At 48.1% G+C, this 22,510-nt stretch overlaps 1 protein-coding gene across 1 annotated transcript; it reads right to left on the bottom strand.

Moving 5' to 3' along the window:
• Positions 1–476: 476 nt before the first annotated feature.
• TNFAIP2 (TNF alpha induced protein 2) lies at positions 477–20,011 on the bottom strand. The gene is made up of 12 exons (XM_054828375.1): positions 19,903–20,011; positions 13,069–13,420; positions 10,488–11,115; positions 8,873–8,987; positions 7,529–7,654; positions 6,599–6,699; positions 6,411–6,509; positions 6,092–6,215; positions 4,985–5,107; positions 3,944–4,099; positions 2,676–2,797; positions 477–2,258 (listed from the first exon to the last, which is right to left on the bottom strand). Exons 2-12 carry the CDS (start codon positions 13,406–13,408, stop codon positions 2,117–2,119), a joined length of 2,076 nt encoding a protein of 691 aa, XP_054684350.1. The 5' UTR covers positions 13,409–13,420; positions 19,903–20,011; the 3' UTR covers positions 477–2,116.
• Positions 20,012–22,510: the final 2,499 nt, after the last annotated feature.

The following is a 22,510-nucleotide window of genomic DNA, read 5'->3' as shown; positions in this document are numbered from 1 at the left end:
CACAATAGGTGACAGTTGCCTTGAGTGCTCAGCACTGTTAGAAGTCATTTCAACATTTGGCTTTAAATTGTGGTGGGGATAAGTGCTTAAATTATGCGTAATAATTGTTTACATTATGTGTATATGAGTTTTGTGTGAGCGTGCTTATGGAAGGAGAGGGCAGTTTTCACTACCCATGGCCAGACAGCAGACGGAAACCAAAGCACTCCTTCACCCAGGGTACAATTTTGTCACATAACCTGTCAGCAGAGGACTCCTCCTGGCATGTGCCACCAGCCGCTGCTAGCGAGCAGCCCTAAGCGCTCAGCATCCATCTCACGGGGGCCGCAGCAAAGCCACAGGGCTAACAGCAATTGCAGGGAGGGTAAAAGGGGGACAGCTGCCGCAAATTCTGGTGGGCTGCATTTCCTAAAGGCTCGTATGAACAGGAGGAGACAACAGAGATGGAGGAAGAGGGGATGCCAGAGCAGTAAGGATGAGATGTATATCAAATACATATCTTTTTATTATTAAACATTGAGACTGTGGTAGTGTTTAAAGGCTGATGTTTTGGACCTTGTTATACCACATACCATAAACACAGCACATATGGCAGTCCTTGCTCCAGAGAGAGACCCATACACAGCACAAACAGAACGTGCCTCTGCTTTTCCAGCTTGTCTGTGGTCCAGCAAGACCCTCCCTACCTGGAACCAGCGGGTGACATTTACCAGAGTAGGCTGGGAGTAGTGGAAGAATTGGCTCTTTGAAGGAGTACGTAGGACTACATGTGGCAATGCAGTAAACAACAGCCAGAGACAGAATATATGAGTCACTTTTCTAGCATATTTGAATACTGTTTAAATATAAACATTGCAAATTAATATCTCTAACTGAGAAAAAATAAAATTGGATGCAAAAATACACCAATGGTATACTGCATATGCATATAAATACATTACATGGTTTGCACAGTCATTATGCGTCTTCCTTCTGGACCAACTTTCTACAGACTTATACAAAAGTTGAAATAAAGAAAAACAGAAGGGAAAGGTCTTCAACTAAACACATTGTTGTTTTGGCAAGTGATTCGCTTCCCAAAAAACTGGGCTGTAAAAAACAAAACATAGTTTCACAACAGGCCCATTTGTGTTTTCACATCGTATCTACCTCACAGCAAGAGGAGAAGCAGCAAGCAAGGCAACGGTGATGCATGCAGGATGCTCAATACATTATAATGGCATTGGAGATCAGTTTCACCACCCGTTCAAAGCCTATGATGTTAATGGGGGGTCTGGAAAAGTCCTCTCCTTGATACAGAGGGCTTAAGCAATATCCCGAGTGCTTTACTAGATGCCGGTGCTTAGCCCACACCATCCATTGCAACAGGCAGTTTGCTCCTAACCCTGTTAGTGGGGTGCCACTCCAGTGCAGATGCACCAGATGGGGTCACTGCAGAGGGGCTGGTGGCTGTGGGGAGAGTCGGCTGCTCCCACCTCACGGAGGTGAAGGAAGCACACGCTGCCCCGGCTGGAGTGCTGCTGCGGGAACTGCCATGGCTCTCTAAGGCTGGTTCAGAAACCCCAATGCCCCTGGGCAATGCTGCTGCCTGGGGCAAGCGTGCAGCCAGGGCCACTCCAAGCTCCAGGTCTGGGGCTGCTGCAGTGCTGAGGGAAACAGCAGGAGTCCTGCCATGGCTGAGCCACAGCTTCTCCTGACCCGTCAGCCTAACGCAGCTGCCCCTGCCTGGCTCAGAAGGCAGCAGATAGGGTGCAAGCATGCTCACATGGGACTTTTCCAACATCTCTAAATTTTAGCTTTGTTTTTTGTTTCCCTACATTTCCTTAGAAGACAGAAAACTACATAAGAGGTTCCTGCTCAATCGGGGCTAGCTGGGGAGTCAGCAACGTGGCCTTCGTGGCACCCTGTGAGGTAGACGGAGGTCATGGGTGCTCCCTTTCCCCAGCTGTGCACAGAGGACAGTGATTCCCATAGAGATGCTGAGCACTGGACTAGGACAAAGTACTTTCCGTAGGAAAAGGCAGCAGTGTGCGCTGTGTGTCGCTCCAAGGGACAGTCTCCATCCCCAGTTTAGCCCACAGTCTGGCACAAGGTGGGTGCCAAGGGGAGCCTTGGCCTAGGACACATTTATGTTGGAGAAGAGCGGGGCTCCAGGCAGCATGGACGCTGTGCTGTCTGCCAAGTAGCCCAGGATGCTTTTGAGTTCACCACGTGACAAATTGGCTTTGATGTACAGGAACGCTTCCAGGTGTCTTTTGCTGTGGAAGAGAAACGGGCAGGTGTTATCTCCTCCCGCAGATCTCTGTGTGCTGGGTCCCTTGTGCCAGGATGCGGTCCCCACCCCACAGTGGGTGCCGAGGTCCCTGGTGGATACCAGCTCGGCATCTGGCAATCCTGCATGGGAGCCAGCACTGCCGCAGCAGGTTTGGGGTAGGGTTGGGAATCTCCAAGCAAAGGAGAAAATCAGGCCAGCATTTGGAATATATCAATAGGCCTTTTTTACTAGTTTATTTTGTTGTCCGATGGCACTGGGATTGCCACAGCCTGGCAGGCAGCCCTCGCCCGTTTTTGTAGACTCAGGCTGTACGAACCTCACCTATGCTCAGATTTGACTGTTTCCTGGCGCAATTAAAATTCCATACGAGTATTTGCAAATCTACTTCAGTGTCTCTTACCGGATATCTGGGTACGTCGTGGCGAGTGTTGCAACTTCAATTTTAATAGCACCTAAATCCTGAAGTCGGATTATTTCAGCCAGTTTGGGGAGTGCCGAATTCAGCCACGTGGCTTGAGACCCCTGCCAGAAGAGAAAGCTGTCAGCAGGGCATCGTGGAGGTGCAAACCTCCACCCAGCCCAGGAGCTGGGTTTCACCAGGGGTGCCACCAAGATGGCTCCCGAGGCTGTTTCCTGGCAAGGGGGAAGGACACGACAGTGATTTTAGGTGCTTCATTGTTTTCAGTGATGTTTCTAGCCCAGACTTTGCCTGGGCCAGCCTTGGAGAAATTGAATTAGTTCTGTGGTTGTTTCAAATCCTTTTACACAAGTAGTGTAGGGTTTGCCATATGACTGTTTTTACATCCACCTCAACAGACTCTCTCTGCTCTTCTCTCCCATCTCATCTTCCTTTCCTTGGGTTTCTACACTGCCTAGCACGTACATGAGGTGTGATGGGCTGGGCAACGCACTGCCACATGCTGCTCTCTCCGAGCTATGCGCACAATCCTGCCTTTAGCATTTCCAGGCATTGCCAAAATCCCCTCTCTGCCCACTCAGGTAAAAGCCCCGACTGGACCTGTGTTCTGGCCGTTGGACATCCCAAGGTGCCAGCTACCTGACCTCCTGCCCACAGCGAGTGATGCTCAGGCTTGGTCCTTCTCCAGTCAAACGTGCATGGGGTGGTAGAGGACAGGGTTTGGCTTAGCTTTCAGCTCTTCTGCAGGCAAATTGAGAGGCATGGAAGGAGGGCGGTGATCTCAGAGGACAGAGAGGGAAGTTTCAGCCATGCCTCTCGTGGAGGAAACCCTTGTGTAGCAGAGACCCTGCGCTGCCTGTTCCAGCCCCTGCCTGACCTAAAAGCAGCAGAGTGAGGGAAATCAAAGGTGAGAGGGAAGAGTCAAAACCCAGACTCCATGCAAGTTGTACTGGAACTGGAGAAGATTAGCTAACTCTTCACACCCTATTAATATAAACCTTCAAAAGGCAACAGTGCTTATGGGACAATGGAGGATGAAATCATTGCTCTCCATCCAGGGGAGGGCAGGCTGGGGCAGGGGAGTCTTCCTGCCCACAGACACCTGGAGACCTCTTTCTGTCTAAGGTCCTGCCTTCCAGGAACTTAAGCTGAGCCAGAAAGGTTAATGAGAGGCCTCAGAAAATTTATTTTCCTGTTTTTCAGTGTGCCTGTGCCCTGTGCTGTTGTGGATGTGGCGAGCACTCACGTACGTTGCTGGTGCAGAAGGCTTCAAGGTCAGCAGCATTCTTGGAGATGTTTTGGGCCAAGTTTTGCTGTTGCCCTGGAGTTTTCAGGCTAACTTTCCTCTTCAGCAGCCTTACAATGTACTCTTTAACCAAATGAGTGTGGATCTTCTCGATGATAGCCTGTTGGGAAGGAGATGGGAGATCATCCATCTCTGTTTTTGCTTGGGGACAAAACAAACCGCATGTGTGGGTGGAGGACAAAAACGTCTTGGGTGCTGTAAGACATGCCTCACCAAATGCCTGCTGCTGATCACATGTGAGGAATGGCACTGGTTGCCAACCTCTTCACAACTGGTTACGCGACATCCTAGATGCCGAGAATTTCTTTGTACTCAAACTAATGAAGTGTGGGAATTTCCAAATATTGTTTCCTTCTGGGAAGAGTTGAAGGCATAGAAAAGATCTAACGTGTTAGAGAAGAAGTAGCAGTACTCTAGATAAACAGGAATTCACGCTGCTCCTCCTGTTCCTCTCCCTAATATACAAAACATAATTTCGTTTCAGCTACTAAAAAGACAAAGGCAGGAAATCAAAGACTTTTTTATATGGTGATGTTTCATATATATTGCAGCACCACTAAAAATGTGGTTGTGGCTCAGTTATCTGGGATTTGTCCTAGTTGCACCCATCTCCTCCAATGCTCAGGGAAATCAAAGGAGCCATGAGATACAACCGTGCAATTGCATCGGTGTTTCAGGGTTGCTAAACCAAACCCATAGATAAATATAATCATATTTTGGGTGATCCCTAGAGCACTTTCTGTACAGTAAGGGTAGTTTTCTCAGCAAATGCTGCAGCAGAGCTACAGGATTCTGCTTCTGCTGGAGGAGAATAAGATTTATATGGCTAATCTAGGTAAACTGCACGCTGATGGAAATCCTGGCTGTGATGCCAGGCCAGCTCACCATCTTAACATGGGTCCAGGCATCTCCAGTCTCAGAGGATCAGAGCTGAAAACACAGCCTCAGCATCCCAGAATCCCTCCAATATTTCTCTTGGACTTACGTGGTAGAAAGGGTCCTTTAGGGTCCGGAAGTCTGCAATATGTTTGCTGGTGGTTTTAATGATCTCATTCATAATTTCATTGCTAGAGTCCCACTTATTTTCTGTAAACTTCTTATAAATTGGCTGAAAAAAAAGAAAATTTGCTTAGTTCCTTCACAACAAATTCTATGCACATGTATATTTAGCATTTCTATATGTACAGTATCCTACATAGCGACAGTGTGGTGTGCAGTCCTGTGCAGGGACATATGACAACGACTTACAGGAGCAGGGGAAGAGGGGATTGTACTGGGTTTGTGTCCCCTTCTTGGTTCCTCATGATGGAGAAGACTGAGGGCTTGAAAGGCTCATATTCAAGATGCTTTTTTTTTATTTTCATGTTTTTAATCTTTTGTCCACACAGAATCTTGTCTGATTAGAGAATTATGGAACCATTAGGGAAAAAATTGAATCATTATGAGACATTTTCAATCACAATTTTTCTTGGCTACAGTAAATAAATATGAAAATAAGAAAAGCACCCCTGCTCTGTCAGACGCCTTCCAAAAGGCCCTACAAAGAAAGCAGGAGAGATTGTGGCTGAGCACTCCTGACTCCTGCGCCTTCCCCTCCACCACACTTGCTTAACTTAAAAAGCTTGTGTTATATATTAAAAAAAAAGAAAAAAGAAAAAAAAGAAAAAAGAAAAAAAAACCCAGAAGAAAGAAACCAAAAGTGCCTTTCAGGCCATCTTCATGAAGAAGCTGTGTAGTTGCAGTTCATGTCATTTGTGATTGCTTCCTACAATTTGGAGTGTAAACACTTGCAGGTTGAGACTCTCCCTCCTGCAGCACTTATCTTAGATGTGATCAGCACATTTTATGTTTGCTTGCACAGTCATGCCTCTGTAGTTGTGCTTGTTTCGCCTGCAGTCTTGAGGACCAGCTCAAGAAGAGACAATTCAGAGTTTTCCGACTGATGCTGAGAGGTGACCTGCCCCACAGCCCTTCTGAACTTTGCAGCATTTGAATCAGAGATTTGGGCAACCGACAGCACAGCAGGAGAACCTGCCCGGCCCGGCACAGGCTGAGCAATGGGGCAGGAGGGTGTGGGGTGCGGATACGGTACCTTCAGCTGCACGAACAGCTGTTGAAGCAGCACATCAAAACCGCTGTTTTCAATGTCACTGAGAGTGCTGAGGATACTGGCTGTATTGTCACCCTTTTCTGCCATGTTTTTCTCTGTGTAGTCTCTGCAAGGAAATATCAGCAAGGTCAGAATAATCTGTCCTCAAAAGAGAGAGAGAGAGAGAAATTCAGAAGTCTCCGAACCTTCCTCTGCAGGCAGATAGACCTTCCTCTGCCCACCCTGGAACACCTCCCCTCCTTCACACTATCAGCCGTTGCCTGCAGAGGAAGGAGCAAAGCTTTTTCGTTTGAACCCTTACCTAAAATTCCAGCAGTTGTTAATATTTGCAATAAGTATAGGCTTGTAGTATCTGTGCTTCTTGCTTTTCTCCTTAAAGTCTTCAAAAGCATCCTTGTAGCTGTAGGGGAGATGGGAAGAGGAGAGGCACATGAGTGCGTGCCCCAGGCAGCTCTGGCAGCCCTGCTGCCCGACGCTGCCTTACCGCACCTTTTCAGGAAGGCAGGCAGCTCCTTCGACAGGCGATGCGACAACTCCTCACCCACTGCTGCGCTGATGTCCTTGGCTCGCTTCTGGCCACTGTAGATACTCTAACAAACAAACAAACAAACAAGATCAGTTTTAAATGCCACCTGCTCCAAAAAGGCCAGGTTTGCAGGTTAAAAAGGCTACAGATCCTTAACTGCGGTGACTGCGCCCAGGTCTCCTCCATCCCCCGCTCCGAGACTGAGCCAGGGACCATGCAGAGCGGCCATACTTATTTGGTGCGCTCAAGCCAATTCTGAACTAATTTTTCAAATGGGGACAGAGGTGAAGAAGAAAGAAGCATTAAAGAAAGCCTATAAAATAGCTGAGAAAGTGGGGAAAGCGACACTTGGGTTCTTTTGCTTTTTTCACTGATTGCATTAAAAAAAAAACCAAATTAAGCACAACCTCAATATATGAAGGGTTTATTTTTAAAAAATAAACTCTACTAATCCTCTGCTGCCAGAGGAGGGCGAGTGTTGAGCTTGCGGAAAGGGCACAAGCACTCGGAGCAGCTCTGCCTGTGACAGTCTCCACGGGAGCAAGCTGGGCAACAGCACCACGCTGCCTCCTCGCTCGGCTAAACCTGTCTCCTCTCTCTCTGCCATTACATTGCCCAAAGCTTGGCTTCAGCTGAGGGTGCAGAAAAAAACCACACAGGGAGAAACCAAGGTAGTTTTCCTGCTCGTTTTGCTTATAGAGGAGTTTGTCTCCAGCACGTGGTAGATCAGGACCATGCCAGACCATGGGTTAGGGCTCCCCTGTACCACCATCTCTCTTACCACCACACACAAGCGACTTGGACTTTTGCTTCCCTGAATTGACTACAGTTAGTCTCAAATCCTAAATATGTGCAGGATGCAATTGTTTATTTTTAATATATATCTGTATTACCTGGATAACAAATATTGCCAGTAGTTCACTCTGAAAATGTCCATTTAGTTTCTCTGGTTCTTTGTCTTCTTTCCATCGTTGAATTTCTTTATCTAAACATTTGCTCAGTGAATTTTTGATAGTAGCCTTCAGGGAAGGAAGAACAACAGCATTTACTACAAAGTAGATGTAGCAGTTCCTGCCTTATGCAGGTTTTACTCACCCACCCACCATTTATCTGGCTGAGCAGACTTTTTCCTCATCCCTGTTTGAGAAATAAAAGCTCTTTGTTATGAGACGCCTTACCCACCACTTCACGTCAGCAAGGACAACCCCCTATGCAACAGCGAGTTGAATATTTCAGGTTAAGAATGAAGATCAAGACCCACGTCCCTGCCCACCACCCTGCCACGTCAGTGGTGATCTCAAGGGCAGGGGAGGGGAGCAGTGGGTACGAAGGTCGCAGAGCCCAAATTCCCCCAGCCACGCACTGCCTGTGCGTCACACTCAGCGCTACCCTCTGGGCCTGGTTTTGCAATCCTTTTTCATGAGCATTTCTGATGTCTTATGAGTGCTGGAGAGTGAAACGAAATGTTCGCAGGTTTTCTCTGCTCTGCCCCCTCTTGTGCGCACACTTTTGAAATGATCTGTACAGTGGCGGGATATATCTCTGATCACCAAGTGCCTTGTTTGTGCGCTTTGCTGCCCCCACACCCACCTCGCCCATCTGCAAACCATCACGGGTTACAGCTAAACCTGGAATTTGCCTTTGCATTTTCCGGGAATTCCAGCCCAAAATGTCAAAAGCACTAAGCTACGGGAGTACTGTAAAAGTTGCTTCTTGTTTCCATTAAGGCAAGAATGATCCAAGAAACAGAGCAACTGTTATTTTCTGTACACCAGGCGATTCTCCATCAAAGAGACGGATTTTTCAAGACCAGACTTGCATGCTTTGCACTCACCCAAGGTCTGGCACTGCTGCAGAGACCAGAACTAATTCCAAAACCATCATCTGCGAGAGGGAGCATAAATCCCTCTGGGGATTTAACAGCCAACTGGAAAGTTACCCATAAAGATTTGTAGTTGGATTTTTCCCTACCACAAGGTTTGCAAGAACAGAGAAGTTCTTTTCTGATGCCTCCCAGGGCGGAAGGCTGAGCTAACCAGAAGTTTGCTCTGCAAGTCCCATCTAGCACAAAATTGACCTGTCCCCCCAAAAGAAACAGAAGCATTCTTGCTTTTGCTTTTCTCTGGACGGGTGTGTGACTCACAGCGGAGAAGTGTGCATGCAGTACAAGTCAGAGCTCCTCCGAGGAGTCCTATGGGAGCAGTAAAGGGAAGAGGAGGGACTGAACAGATTCTCACCTCTTCGCTGTCAAGGTATTTCTTTTCAAGCTCTTGGCTCAGACTCGATGGCAAAAGGCTTCCAAGCTTAAGTTTTTCCAACTCCTCTGCTAAAACATGATCTTTTCTCATATCTCTGGAATGAAAAAGCCAAACAATCACATTTTCCAAGGGCAGTGTAATTCAAGGCAGCTGTTGATGCAAATCACTAACACTTTTTGAGGATATCAGTGAAAAAATAGATGGAAATGTACATTGTCCTTAGTACAGGCAGGACCTGGAGGAGCTGAATCTGTGCCAGAGGTGGGACCTCTGAGGGTGGGACCCTGAGCAACCCTGGCGAATGGAGTCATGTTCTGCCAACCCCCTGAGCATCAGCCGCTGCGTTGGGTATGGGGGACCCAGAGCTGCAGGAGGGACTATTCCCAGGACACAGCCTCTCTCCATCAATAGAAGTGATCAGGTGAAAAGTTGGCATTTCATGGCTAGCTGGAATGGAGCAGGCAGTTTCATACCCTGCTGTTATGTCCCCACAGCATGCCGGATGAGCTGGGTGCTCCTGAGCTCCACGGGGGTACACCACCCTGCTTCCCACACATGGGCTGTTTCTGATACGATGCTGGAAGCTGGGGCCAGACTGTCGTGCAAGTCTCCTCCTCTTCACTGCTCCCTTCACTGCTGGCCGTGGAGAGTAGCAGTCCCTGAGTGGACACCCGAACCTGGCCTCTGGAAACACCCCGCAAAGCAGCCGCTGCCCTGGCCAACACTGTCCCCAGTGCCAGGCTGCGCTGCTCTGGCTGAGCCTTGCTCCTAGCAGCTACTGATTTCCAAATACATGCTGGTTCAGGCCTGAATATTCTGACCTAGAGCACAGCACTGGCTTTGGAAAACTTCCAGGATCAACACTGACTAATGGGTTATTATACTCTGTCAGTGAAGCAAGAGAAGGAAAAAGTGGAGGTGAAGGTTGAATGGCTTTAGAACAGCGGAAGAAACACTGTTGGTGTATTTACTAGTTTTCACCTAAGAAATAAGAGCTCTTGATTCTCCATCCAGTACTATAAGCCACAACAAAGAATATTTTCCATTCCATAACATACACAGCTTGCGATAATGAAGGGTGACCCTTGGTGATGATGTCTTCTTACAGGGGCTCACATTTTGGTCTCCTAACCTGGAGGAGAGCACAGACTGTGGGTGATGCCTAAGCAACATCCTCCGTGCCCAGGATAATTGCATCTCAGGTTGTTCTATTTACTGGCTGCCCTCTGGTCCAGAGGGCTAAAATTTCTAAATTTTCCAAGAATGAGTTGCAGGTCTGCAACTGGAATAGATCGAGGCAGTGAACCTGCCCAATTTACCCCACAAGTGAACCATCTGTGTGCATGTCTGTTGCCCAGAAGCCTGAATGGTGGGGTGAGACCTTGATTTACAGACTAGCAGCCTTGAGCATGTCCCTTCTGACTGTCCTGGCCAGTCGGTGTACATCAGCATGATGCCAGTGACACCAAAGCCTAGCCAGGTACCAGACTGCATCGCAGTGATACCAATTCATAAATCAAGCAAATGCCTAGTTTTGCAGCCAGTATACCTGTGTTGATCACCAGGGATAAACATGTGTAAAATCCTCACTTACTTTGGATAAATGTTGTGCACCCATGAGAGAAGAAGGTAAACATCCTTGTCTTCCAGATGAGACTCAGCATTTTTCTTCGCCTGGGAGGCAAAATAATTGTGGTAGAGTTCTGCATATGTGCTGAACACATTAAACTCAGCAGGATAAAGCTGTCTAATGTACTTCACAACTACTGTCAAATCTTCTTTCATTGTCTTTCCCATGTGCAAGAGGTTCTGGCCAACTGTAGAGAGGTTCTCAGTTCTAGGAGTACGGCTTGTGTCTTTCATTCGAGTTTCTACTGACTCCTTTACTGTAGCCGTCCAAAGCTCTTTCCATTTTCTAGGTCTAAATTGCATGTTTTGGTCAGGTGGGTTCTCCAACATGTAGTTCTGATCTTCTTTCTCTTGCTCTTTCAGTGCCTCTACTGCCTGCTGCAGCAGTTCTGGGTTTGTTTTCGCTAGCACTATGGAGTCTTTCAAGATGCTGAAAACTTTGTGCTTCAGAACTTCATAGACGGACTCAACGTCTTGCTGGCTGATGTTCAGTCCTTCCTCACTTCTGCTAGACAGGCTCTTTTCTAAGACAATCAGATATTGAGCAGCATCACAAAGCTTGTGCTCTTCAAGGAGATCCATGACTTGTTTGACTGGTGAAAAAAGAACAGCCTTTCTTTACCCAATAGCAAAAATTTAAATTCTGTTTTATATAAAATGAAGGCTCTGGAATACTTTTTAAAAAAATGTTCATATTTCTATAATACTAGATATTAGGCTCCTTCACCATATAGAAAATCTTTCTATTTATTTAAAGATCAGATTATTCCTAGCCTGCCTCTAACTGGGACAATGATAATGTCATTACCATTACATAATCACCAGTGTGTTACATATGGAGAGGTATTCATGTGCTACCCTAATTTTTTCCAAAATTTAGATTTGTGGGATTTATTTATTCATTTATTTATTATCCCCCCCCATTAATATGACTTCTCAAGTAAGAAGCACGACTTCAGAAAAGAAATGTGGACGAAAAGATGTAGCTAAATGAGATGTGCTAGAGGAAATACCACATGGGTTTTCCAGAAATAGGTTGGCACAACCTGACCTGTGAAATTTTTTTGGAGGACACATTTAGCAGGCAAGATAAATACAATTGAACTATCCTATCTGAACTACGGCCAGTTACTCAACACAGTGCAATCTGGAAAATTATTAGTTAAACTGGAGAAGTTATACTAACTTCTGTTAGGTGCATAAGGTTTGTATGGAAAACCCTGGGTGGAGAAAGTTTACATTATTCATGAAACTCATCTTACTTCATATTCTCCTTAGAGACCATGGCACAAAAGCTGGGAGTGCCCTATTGGCATCTGCTGATTACACAAAGGTCAGAGACATTATCGAAACTGAGGACTTGGTGTATTGTACAGGAACAACAGGATAACTTGAATAGCAAATGGGTTGAAATTCAATAGCACAAAGACACAGATTCAATAGAACAAAAGTTACTTAGCAACAAATAGGATTTTCTGCTGCAAGCTGGACATGAGTCAGGTTGAAATGGAGGAGGAAGAAAGATGCTTGGAGAATTAGTAAACCATTACTGTGAGATGATGGCGAAAATGTCAGATATGACCCAAGGATGTATCCAGTGAGGAATGTCCAGCTGAGATAGGAAAATGGTAACATATTGTACCAGGCATTGGTGGTATCCCATCTGGAATATTTTCTGCAATTCTGGTTGCTTTATTTCAAAAAAAGACATTGGGAATGGGGCAATGCAGCAGTAAAAACAGAGGCATGAAGGGCTTGTTTGCAGTAGACTCGGTTCATTTAGCTGAGCAAATTCAAGGCCAAGAAGGAAAACCACCAGTTAGGGAAAACATCTGACTCATGGAGAAAGAGAAGCCAACTAGTCAGGTAAAGGCTTGCCTGGAAATGAGATAATTTGTACTAAAACAATGAGACTTTGGAAGACCCACCCAGTAAAGAGGGCAGGACTAAAAAATGAACTTATTTTAAGGTATAGCTTGCTAAGTTTATGAACCAAGTAACAAGATAGGTCACCTGAGGTGGCAGGTAAGCCTTGGAAGTGCCAAGGGGCACCTTCCTCTCCAGTTCTGGGTTTCTCTGAGCAGTTATTTTTCTACCTCTCTAAGTATCCTCCAGGGATGGTGCCTGTGACTGGAGGAGTTGTGTTCAGATATCAGCCCCAGGAAAGACCTATGCGTGCTGCCTGCTGCTGTCCCTGGGGCAAGAGGAGATTTCACAGGGTGGTGGTTTCATGGAGAAACACAGCAGAGAGGTATGCCTTGGTTTCTCGCCCACCCACAGATCTCTGTGCCCCCATGAGAGGTAGAAACAAGTTTAGTTTTAGACAGAAAACCTGCAAACTGGCAGTTCCTCAAGGAGTGTGCCCTTGATACCAAAGGACCAGGACTTGAAGTCATGCCCCCCTCAGCCCCTGTTTCCCCAGGGTCCTTGGCCAAGTGACTTTAATCTGTCAGTGTCCTTGTTTCTCAAGGGGATAAGTCTCCACCTCGTGCAGCCCCTCTAGAGATAACTATGAGGTGGTGCGAGGAGGATGGAGGGGCACTTACCACTGGGTGGCTTGATCTTTTTCATCTTCTTAAGTGCATTTGTAAGGATTCCCTTTATTCCTTTCTTCCCCTTTTCAGGGCTGTCCCCAGCAGAGGCGCAGCTCCCATTGCTTGTGATGGACGATGCACGTGAGGGTCTGCAGGCTGCCTCTGGCCTTTCACTCATCTTCTCCTGGTCCCTGGACCAGATTTCGTCTCCAGAAGGTTCAGGACAGGCAGGGACTAGCTCAGCTACTGATGCTGAAGGGTTTTCAAGCTGCCTGTTTGCATCAATGCAGCCCTCTGATCCATTGCGCATTCCAAGAAGACCGCTTTGGAAAAAAGGTAACATTTTCATCATTTTCCTTCTAGCCTGTAAATTTCAGAAAGAACTGGTCAGATTATAACAGTTTGCATAAAAAACTACCATGGCACAATGTGACAAGGTGCATTCCCATTAAAAAAAAATAATTCTGTAATGAGTTGTCCCTGTGTGGGCAGCGTGGGGAATGCTACACACATCTGGTATGAGCACAGCTCTGTGGGAGAGCTCCTGAGCAACACCACCTGAGGGAACTGAAAGGATGGATGCAGCTCTCTGGTTTAATAAATCACTTAGAGAAATTTGATGAGTGATTTTAAGGGTGATTCAGATGGCCTGATTTGAGACCTTGAGCCTGTCTGGACACAGGAGAGCAGGGCTTTCCCACATGATGCTGTAGGAATACGGACGTGGGTGTGGATGCTGCACACAAATGATGTGGGTGGGGTGGGACAAGAGTCCTGTGCCTGTTCAAAGCAACCACGAAACCCCCATACTTTTATATGGCATTGGGATCAGTTCCAACCTTCCTTAGGGCCTTTTTTTGCTGATCTCTGCTCATCTGGCTGCAGATCTGTTTGTGGAAGCACCTATGTAGCTACCTGCACACTGAGTTTGCAAGTACAGCATGAAAATGAGACAAACCTACCAGGCCAGGTACACAGCAACCTTTGCTGAGCAAAAGTCCTGCTGGTTTAACTATGTCCCCATTGAAGTCAGTGATAAAATACTTAGCTTTATGGAGGAGAGCTCCCAGAGAAGGTAGCTGAAAGTTCAGAAACATCAGGAATGTGAAAACCATAGTCGAAAGGATGGGACTGTGGGAAGCACAGCAGTATCTCCCGATATCAGCATCAGGAGGCTTATTTTAGGCCCAAAAATCCCAGTAAGAAGCATGGATTCAATGCTCTACATGCTTCCCACATCCCTACAGTGGCAGACACAAGCTCAAGGATGCATTCAGACCCTTCAAAACCACTCACAGTCTACATAATCTCATTTTCAAAACAGTCCCGGGGTGACTACAGCATCCCCAAACAAGGCAACTTCAGTGTAACTAGTTGGGTGTTTCCCAATACCCGGGAGAAATTATTGTCCCATCTGTGGGGCTGTAGTGCAGGAGGTGGCTTGTGCACAAAGAAATGCCAGTGAAATGGGATGGTGGAGGGGGCAAGGTTCTGATAGCTGGGACTAACCAGATTAGACTTTTCCCAGAGCTGCTAAATGAAACCGGTGCCGGTGCCCAGGGCTGCTGCATGTCCAGAGCAATCCTCGCCTGGCTGAGGGGGAACTATGAGCAAAGCGGCAGGATCGGGGTGGTTTAGCTTTGTTTAAACAGACACTACCCTGCCACAGTCCTGCTCCACCACTAACACTCCTGTACTACAAATAATTAACAATAGAAATTTGTTATTGTGAAAACATCTTTTTAAAATTTATATTTAGAATTATTTATTTACATGTATCATGCAATATATTGCTATAGATTTATTTGCATAATTATATTCATTTCTATAATGATTATAATGATCTAATTATAGTAAATAAATAGACTCAGTTTCCAATCCTTCTTCTAACAATATTTTTTTTAAGTGACTTTCTGGGAAATCAGTGCACTTCTGTATGAAGATCTGTGAGGCAATTCCTCTTACTGCGTAAGGGGAGAGGAATTAGACTGTAAATAAAGGAAGAATTTGGCTTCAGTTATAAGACCACAATGTGGTGATCTTCAAATACCCTTGTTAAGTTTATGCTGTTGATATGTATCATGCTGATACAAACTGTGATACTTATTTCTGGGCAAACTGTTTGGAAGACTGTGGCTTTTCATTTTAATTGTGATTCCTCCTGCTGGCTCCTGGCAGCTTGGAGAGCTTTGAAGCATCAAGTTAGTGGTAGCAGCTGGGTGGTACAGAGAGCAGTTAGAGTCTGGCATCGCTGAAACCCTTTCCTTCTCTGTGCTTTGGCTGCCAGGTCGCACCGGGATTAGTAACGCTATTGCCTTTAAAACACGATGAAGATGAAAACTCATTTGGGAAGGACAGAAAGGGGTGTGGGTGTGCACGATCTGGCTGGCTCTCGGCTAGACTGGTGGTCTGTGACCCGAGGCAAAGTGTGAAGCTAAACTAAAGGTGCTGCTACGGCTGAGCGGGTCGGCAGTGGCTGCCAAGAGGCGTCGGGTCCTGCGTCGGGTCGCTGCTCTACAGAGCCCTCGTGCCCCACCGCTGCGGGGCTGGTCACGTGGGCGAGCAAGGGGGGCCCGAGCACCAGAGCTGGCCCAGCGGGCAGTGAGCGATGGCTGAAGGAAGCTATGCACCTACTGCTTCCCCTAGCACGGTTACTGGGGAGGGAGGGAGGGAGGGAGGGAGGAAAACCCCTTGCAGTTCACTCTGGCTACTCTAGTTAGGATGCCTCATTAAAATCCTAAAAATGGGGAAAAAGAGCTCCTTTTACTTACATTTCCACTACAAAAAAATAACATGGTAACAGGGATTCTCTATAAGTGCTTGGGACTTTCCTAAATTATGTAGGGCTATTTTCCTAGTCTCATTTCCCAATATGACACTGTGTTTAGATTAATTCTGTCAAATCCCTTCCTTCCTCTTCGTTCAAGCATAGACCTAGCCAAGTACTTTCTCTCTCTGATATTATTCCAAACAAAGCATTTATTGGGTTTTTTTGTTTGTTTCTAAAAAAAAAGAAAGTACCTCTCCCTTTCCCATAGCCAAAGGTGACTTTCGGAGTCTTTTGTTTTGATGAATGATGATCAGAAAAGTGGATTTCGAAATTGTTTTCTTCTTCTTCAATACTAAGATGAATGTCATGCATCTTTGAAAGCCATTGAAATGACACTACAGATAAAAGAGCCCATAACGGAATTAAGCTGGTTAAAATCTTAGTTTTTAACAGCTGGCAAAACTTTGTCCTCATAATGCCCTGAAAGGGCCGGGCATGGGGGCTGGCGATGCCCGGGGGGGAAGCAGGTAGCTGGGCACGTGCTGCTGGGGGCTGCAGCCTCAGCGAGCCCCTGTGGTCCCTCTGCAGAGCACCCCGAGCCATCATCTGCAGTGTGTCCCTATGCCCTGACCTGCCTATAAAAGTCCCACAGCCAAATTACAATAAAGATAAAATCAGCTCTAGCGTTTTCACCCAGGCACCACACATCAGCAGCAGGAGAACTGTTGGCAATATCGGCGTGTCAGGGTGTGCTTTTTCATCTTGAACTAATAAACACCGAAGCAGTTAAGCATCTGAGTAAGGCTGTCAGTGCAATAGCTGCCATGCTTACTCACATTTGGCCAGCTTGAATGCTCGCCCAGCGCTTATCAGTTTGTTGCTGGTGGTTTGCATATGTTTATACGCGCAGCAGGAAATACCAGTAAACCTCACGTCCAAGTTCTGCCTTGAAATGCAGCCTCAGACGCTTACGGCAAGTGGTACCAAAAACTCCCTCACCATGTCTTGTCTTTATCACTAAATGGCCAAGGACTTTCTGTAAGAAATGCCTATAAGAAACTTTCTTACAGAAAAAAACCCCCACTTTCTACAAGAAACACTGAGCTAAAAGCAGGTGGCGCTGGTTACGGCTGGAGGCCGCGGGCAGGAGATGCTGTGCAGGAGCTGCTCCTTGTGCCCCCTGTGGTACAGAGGCCCTGTACCATTAGGACAGTGGTGCTGTTGACTGCTCGTGTGGCCGGAGAGGAACCCAGCAAACTCTCCGCACGGTGCTGATCACGGTGCGCACCCCTGGGCTGGAGCCTTTCCAGGGTGGGCAGCAAGGGCCAGGGAAACACCTGGAGCAGAGCCATGACACAGAAGAACACAACGCAGACTCTGGGCATGGTGACTTCCCATTTTCTCATTTTCCTCCTCAAAGGAAACAGGCTTCATGCCACACGCTTAGGAATGAGCTCATTCACGAGGGCTGGCTCATGATATGCCAGAGAGCACTCAAGGGAAGAGATTTACTGATTACTCCTATTTTGAAATTTTTGCTGATCTTTTTCTTGAGATGCTGCCAGTATTAACAAACATTTGTTTGTATTTTTAGTCCTCTCCAGCCTGCTGACATCCTAGGTCCCAAGGATTTATGTCTTGTTTTAGTGGAAATCCCCCACTCTTCCACAGCCTCTCAGAAATCCAAAGTTATTTAGCAAAGACTGTTCTCCACTTTTGCATCAGCCTTTTCTTCCCCCCCTGCTCCCCATGGAAGTGGGGTCACCCCTGCACACATGAGAAAAATTGCACCAAGTCATCTTTTGAAGCAGTAAAGCAATGTAGCCAGTCTGAGTTTAGTGTACCTCGGACTATGCAGTGACACCTAATTAAGCTGCTAATAAATCAAAGCAAAGTCTACTGAGATGCCAGCCCCAATCTTTTGCAAGTTGGGAAGCCCTCCTAGGAGGTGGGCTTTTTTCTACTAGTTTTTGTTAACTGGATTGGGTACTGAATGGAGACACCGTGAAGCTGGGGGCTCCCACATGGTTCTGCCTGGGAAATCACAGTCCATTGACGAGCTGGTCCACCAACAGCCCCACCTTGAAATTTTACTGTGCAGCTCAAATCCATGCTCCTCTCCACCAACCCCTATGGGAGACCCACCACCCCATGTGGTCCAGCACCATCCTGAAGGTGGCCAAGCTCTACTCCGAATGGGGTCAAAAGCTGAGGGGAAACAAAACCTGTGTCTCCAGTAAAGAAGTTAAGGCAGGAGCAGAGCATTCCCAGGGGACCTGATCCATGTGCTTTAGCAGTACTGGGCACCACCATGGGGCTGAGGGTGACAGGGGACCCAAGGGACCTAGGGGAATGGCAGTGGAAGATCAGGCAGAGGGTCCCAGGGCATCTCATCTGGCGTGAGATGCTTTAAACCAGCGTTAAACCATGTTATCACCTGTCAGGGAACAGCATAGATAGAGCTACACATTGCCTCGGTCATTTTTAAATGAGAATTTGGTTTCCTTAAATTACTGAAGCAGAACTGAAAACGGTCCTGAAAACCAGCACCTCCAGTTTTCAGTGAGAATTTTTCAAACAGCGAAAAGAGAAAATTACACATGTATATTGTTACTGGGAAAAAGCAGAGAAAATGCAGGGTAATATGCTCCTTTTTCTTCTCGCCTCAAATCTGGGCAGTATCATTTTAAACTGCTGCTGCTGAAAGAACTCAGCTGCTGCTATCTAGGATTTTGTTTTCCTATTACTATTCCCAGAGTCAAATCCTACATTCAGGCTTGGAGTTTGCAAAGTTCACTGCCAGAGCTAACAGTGACTGAGAAAATACATAAATTCCCTAGGAGCCAGACCTAGAGCTCCTGGAGCACTCACCTCTGCCAGCACTTTCAGACTCTTTGGGTTCCCAGGCCTCTTTTTACAGCGAGGGTGACTGAAGCAAACCCAAACCTGAGTTTTCCAAAGGTCTCTGCTCCCGTCTGATTGGCTCGATTGGAACTGGCAGCCTCAAAGTCCCTCGGCAGGGGCAGGCAATTGGATACTTTGGAGAACGAGCGTTTCTTCAGGTTTTCTGCTCTGAACTTAGGTGTGACGGCGAGGGACCACGGCTTCTAGATCAGCCATATGCTCCAGTCACAGAAAGTCTCTCCCTTACTTTGCAGCAGCCTCAAGAAGAAATCCTACTTTAAACATGTTGAGGATCCTAACCCTGAGGTTGAAGCCTTCAACTTGTGCCCGAGGAGCTGATGTGGTGGATGTGGGGTGGCTGCCCAAGGAAAGGAGGGAATTTTGACAGGCTCTTCAGTGCTCAGGGAAAAGGCAGGTCCTAGGGCCAGTGGGATTTCACTGACTAGGAAAAAAAAGAGTCACAAAATGGCAAGCACGGCAATGCAGAAATGTGTCAGCTCGGCATGGGGAGGATGCCTGGGACTGTACAGGATTCAGGCACTGAAATGGTGTTTTTCCAGTGCAGCCAGGCTGAGTGAATCATAATCTAATTATTTTCCAGCGATCTGGGAGAAAAACCACTTCCTTCTGAACAAAGACAAAGAGGAGGGGTGGGAAGTGCCACACTGAATCTGGATCCCGGTACCTGATCTGGGTTTAGGATGCTTTGGTGCCCAAGACCTAAGTCTGGATTTTGGGAAAGAGACTGGGGGGGTAATAGGAGTCACCGCTCACAGCCTGCATTCATGCCCTGAAATTTGGAGGATAAGCAACAGAAATGGGACCCAGCTGCCTCAATGCAATTGCCAGACACATTCTTGCAATCCCCAGCCCTGGGATGTGTCTGGAGCTGCTGTCCTTCTTGCAGCTGCTGGAACAGCAGCTCAATTTATTCTCTATTCTGGTAATTACAAAGCAGGGCTGAAATCAGTCGCTCTGTCCGGGAATCCACCCTTTAGCCTTCCACTTATTTTTGCCCCTCTCTCAGACACAACAGAGAGCCTTCGCGCTCACTAACCCTGCAACAAGTGACCCGGGAAGGAAGCGGAGGCGCGGGAGAAGAGGCACCGGTTCTACGGGGAAGGGGGAAGCGCCGAGCTCCGCAGCACGGACAGGCGGCACGAAGGACTTACTCTGCTGCGGCTCCCGGGCGGGCTGGCGGGACGGCGGGCGGGCTGCGCGGCGGCGGACGGCTGGCGGCGCTGGGTGCGGAGGCCCGGGGCAGCCCGGCTATAAGGGGAGGGCGCGGAGGCGGAGACCCGGGCGCGCAGGGAGTCCGGTGGCTGGGAAACTCCGGCTGCGCCGCCCCTCCGAAAAATGGGTTCGAGCTAAAGGCAAACGAGAAATCCCCTCCGACGGGGGAGAAGTCCCCGCGGAGGGAGGGATGGCTGGTCCTGGTGGTGGAGGCATCTGCCCCAGGTTGGTTCCTGCAGAGGAACTGAGCCCCAGTGACGCGTCCTGATGGACTGGCGCATGGGGCACCCTGGCCTTACGGCCCCAGGGGTTTGTGTATATGATGTGACCCATTGCGGGCTTGGAAACCCACCGTTAGGGATGGAGCAGGTGCCTCCAAAAGCTCTGCTCCCTCGGCAGGGCACTGCCATGGGCAGGCTGGCAGGGATGAGGTGTGTGCTTGAAAGCACAGCCTGCCGTATCCGGGTCCTGCATCATGCCCAAGGTGAAATGCCTTCCCCAGAGCAGTGCTCCCAGGAGACACTAATATCATCACGCACCTTCAGTGTAGTGGGTGGAGTCCCTGCCTAGGGACTGGAAGGCACAGGCTTCCTTCCTCACCCCAAAGCCTCTTACACTCGCAGAAGGGACATTTGCCTTCCTGATTTCTGTCCCTGATTTCCTAGGCACCCTCATTCCTGGCCGTGGAGGTGTGGTGAGCCCGTTACACTGGGGAAGCATGTGTGCTGCCATGGCAAGGGATGGCTGGAAGATGGCCAAGGGACAGCTGGGTGACAGCAATGGCTGGGGGGGTGGGGTGGGGGGATCATTGCAGAGGGTCCTGGAAAGCTGATAGGGCTGTGCTGCCCACTGCCTAGATAGCCTCAATGTGGAGCATCTTCTGTACCCAGAAGAGTGGGTGAGATCTGGGCTGAAGCAGCTGCCCTGCAGGCAGAAAATCAAAATATTGTGGTCCTGCAAAGCCTACCTCCTCTTTCCTTTCCTGGAAAGCTGCTGTGGGGCAGGGAGTGGGGCAGACAGCTGGTTACTGTACCTGGGACAATTTCTGTTTTGTATCTGTGTTGTGGTTTTGCTCCAGCTGACAGCTAAGCACCACACAGCCACTTGCTCACTCACCCCCAGTGGGAGAGTAGAAGTGAGAAAACTCGTGGGCTGACATAAAGACAGTTTAATAGGTAAAGAAAAAGCTGCGTGCACAAGCAAAACAAAACCAGGAATTCATTCCCCACTTCCCATCAGCGGGGAGGTGTTCAGCCATCTCCAGGAAAGCAGGGCTCCATCACATGTAACAGTGACTTGGGAAGACAAACACCATCACTCTGAACATCCCCTTGTTCCTCCTCCCAGCTTTATATGCTGAGCATGACACCATATGGTATGGAATATCCCTTTGGTCATTGGGGTCAGCTGTCCCGGCTGTGTCCCCTCCCAACTCCTTGTGCACCCCCAGCCTACTCGCTGGTGGGGTGGGGTGAGGAGCAGAAAAGGCCTTGGCTCTGTGTAAGCACTGCTCAGCAGTAACTAAAACATCCCTGTGTTACCAACACTGTTTTCAGCACAAATCCAAACCACAGCCCCATACCAGCTACGGTGAAGAACATGAACTCTATCCTAGCCAAAACCAGCACAATCTGATAGCTGTGGTCTAATGCAAAGTGCAAAAAAATAGTCCAGAGACTTAAAGCTGAGTGTGAACTGTGAGCTTTCATGGTGCTGCTGAAGCCTGCACTCAGTGCCCGTGTGGCTGCACAACTTTCATGGGGGCTATGCAGATCCAGCATGGGGGCATTCCCCAGCAGCTGATGTGGTCTGGGGCCAATGTTTGTGCTGGAAGAAGGTGCCTGGCTGAGCGGGCACAGTGCCGCAGAGCAGATGCTTCTACCGGTCCGTGCCTTTTGGCAGGCATCCTGCTGCTTTACTCTCTGGGACTCTCTCTCTCAAAAGACCATGGTAGCAGGGAAAAAACCTCCCCCCCCCCCAACAATGTCTGCCAAAACAGGAAACAGAAGCAGAGTGGCTGCCCCGATGGGCAAACCCATGACCTCCTGTCTCTGGAAAACACTGATTCATCTCAGGCCAGCCTGTGGCTGAGCTGGGTGGAGGGTCCCTCTCTGGGACTGCCCTAGGGTTGGGTCCTCTCGCTGCTTGACAACCTGATGGCCAGAAACAACCATCATCATAGGACAGAAATGCTGGGTACCACATCAGTCTGAAAATCATTGGAAACATGAAACAGTGTGAGATTTGGCCCTGAAGTGCAGTAACTGTCTCTGTGCTTCATCACCTCCTCCAATGGCAATGTGAAGGGGAGACAGAAGGTTTGCCATCCGCAGTTACAGCCAGTTATGGGGCAGCACGGTGCAGCTGGAGGTGAGCTTGGTGCTGCATTCAATGACCCTTTTGTGCAGGAGGCAAAGGGACGTGGTTCCTGGGAGGCACTAGGGATTACACACACACGTAGGTATGGGCATGGCAGAGCAGGCAGCGTTTGTGGCTGCCTGACAGTGGAGGATGCAGTTCTGGGTGCAGGGAGGACTCTGGGACTGG

Source organism: Grus americana, chromosome 5 (assembly GCF_028858705.1).
Source record: "Grus americana isolate bGruAme1 chromosome 5, bGruAme1.mat, whole genome shotgun sequence".
NCBI classification, from domain to species: domain Eukaryota; kingdom Metazoa; phylum Chordata; class Aves; order Gruiformes; family Gruidae; genus Grus; species Grus americana.
This window is presented reverse-complemented; position numbering and strand designations above follow the sequence as displayed.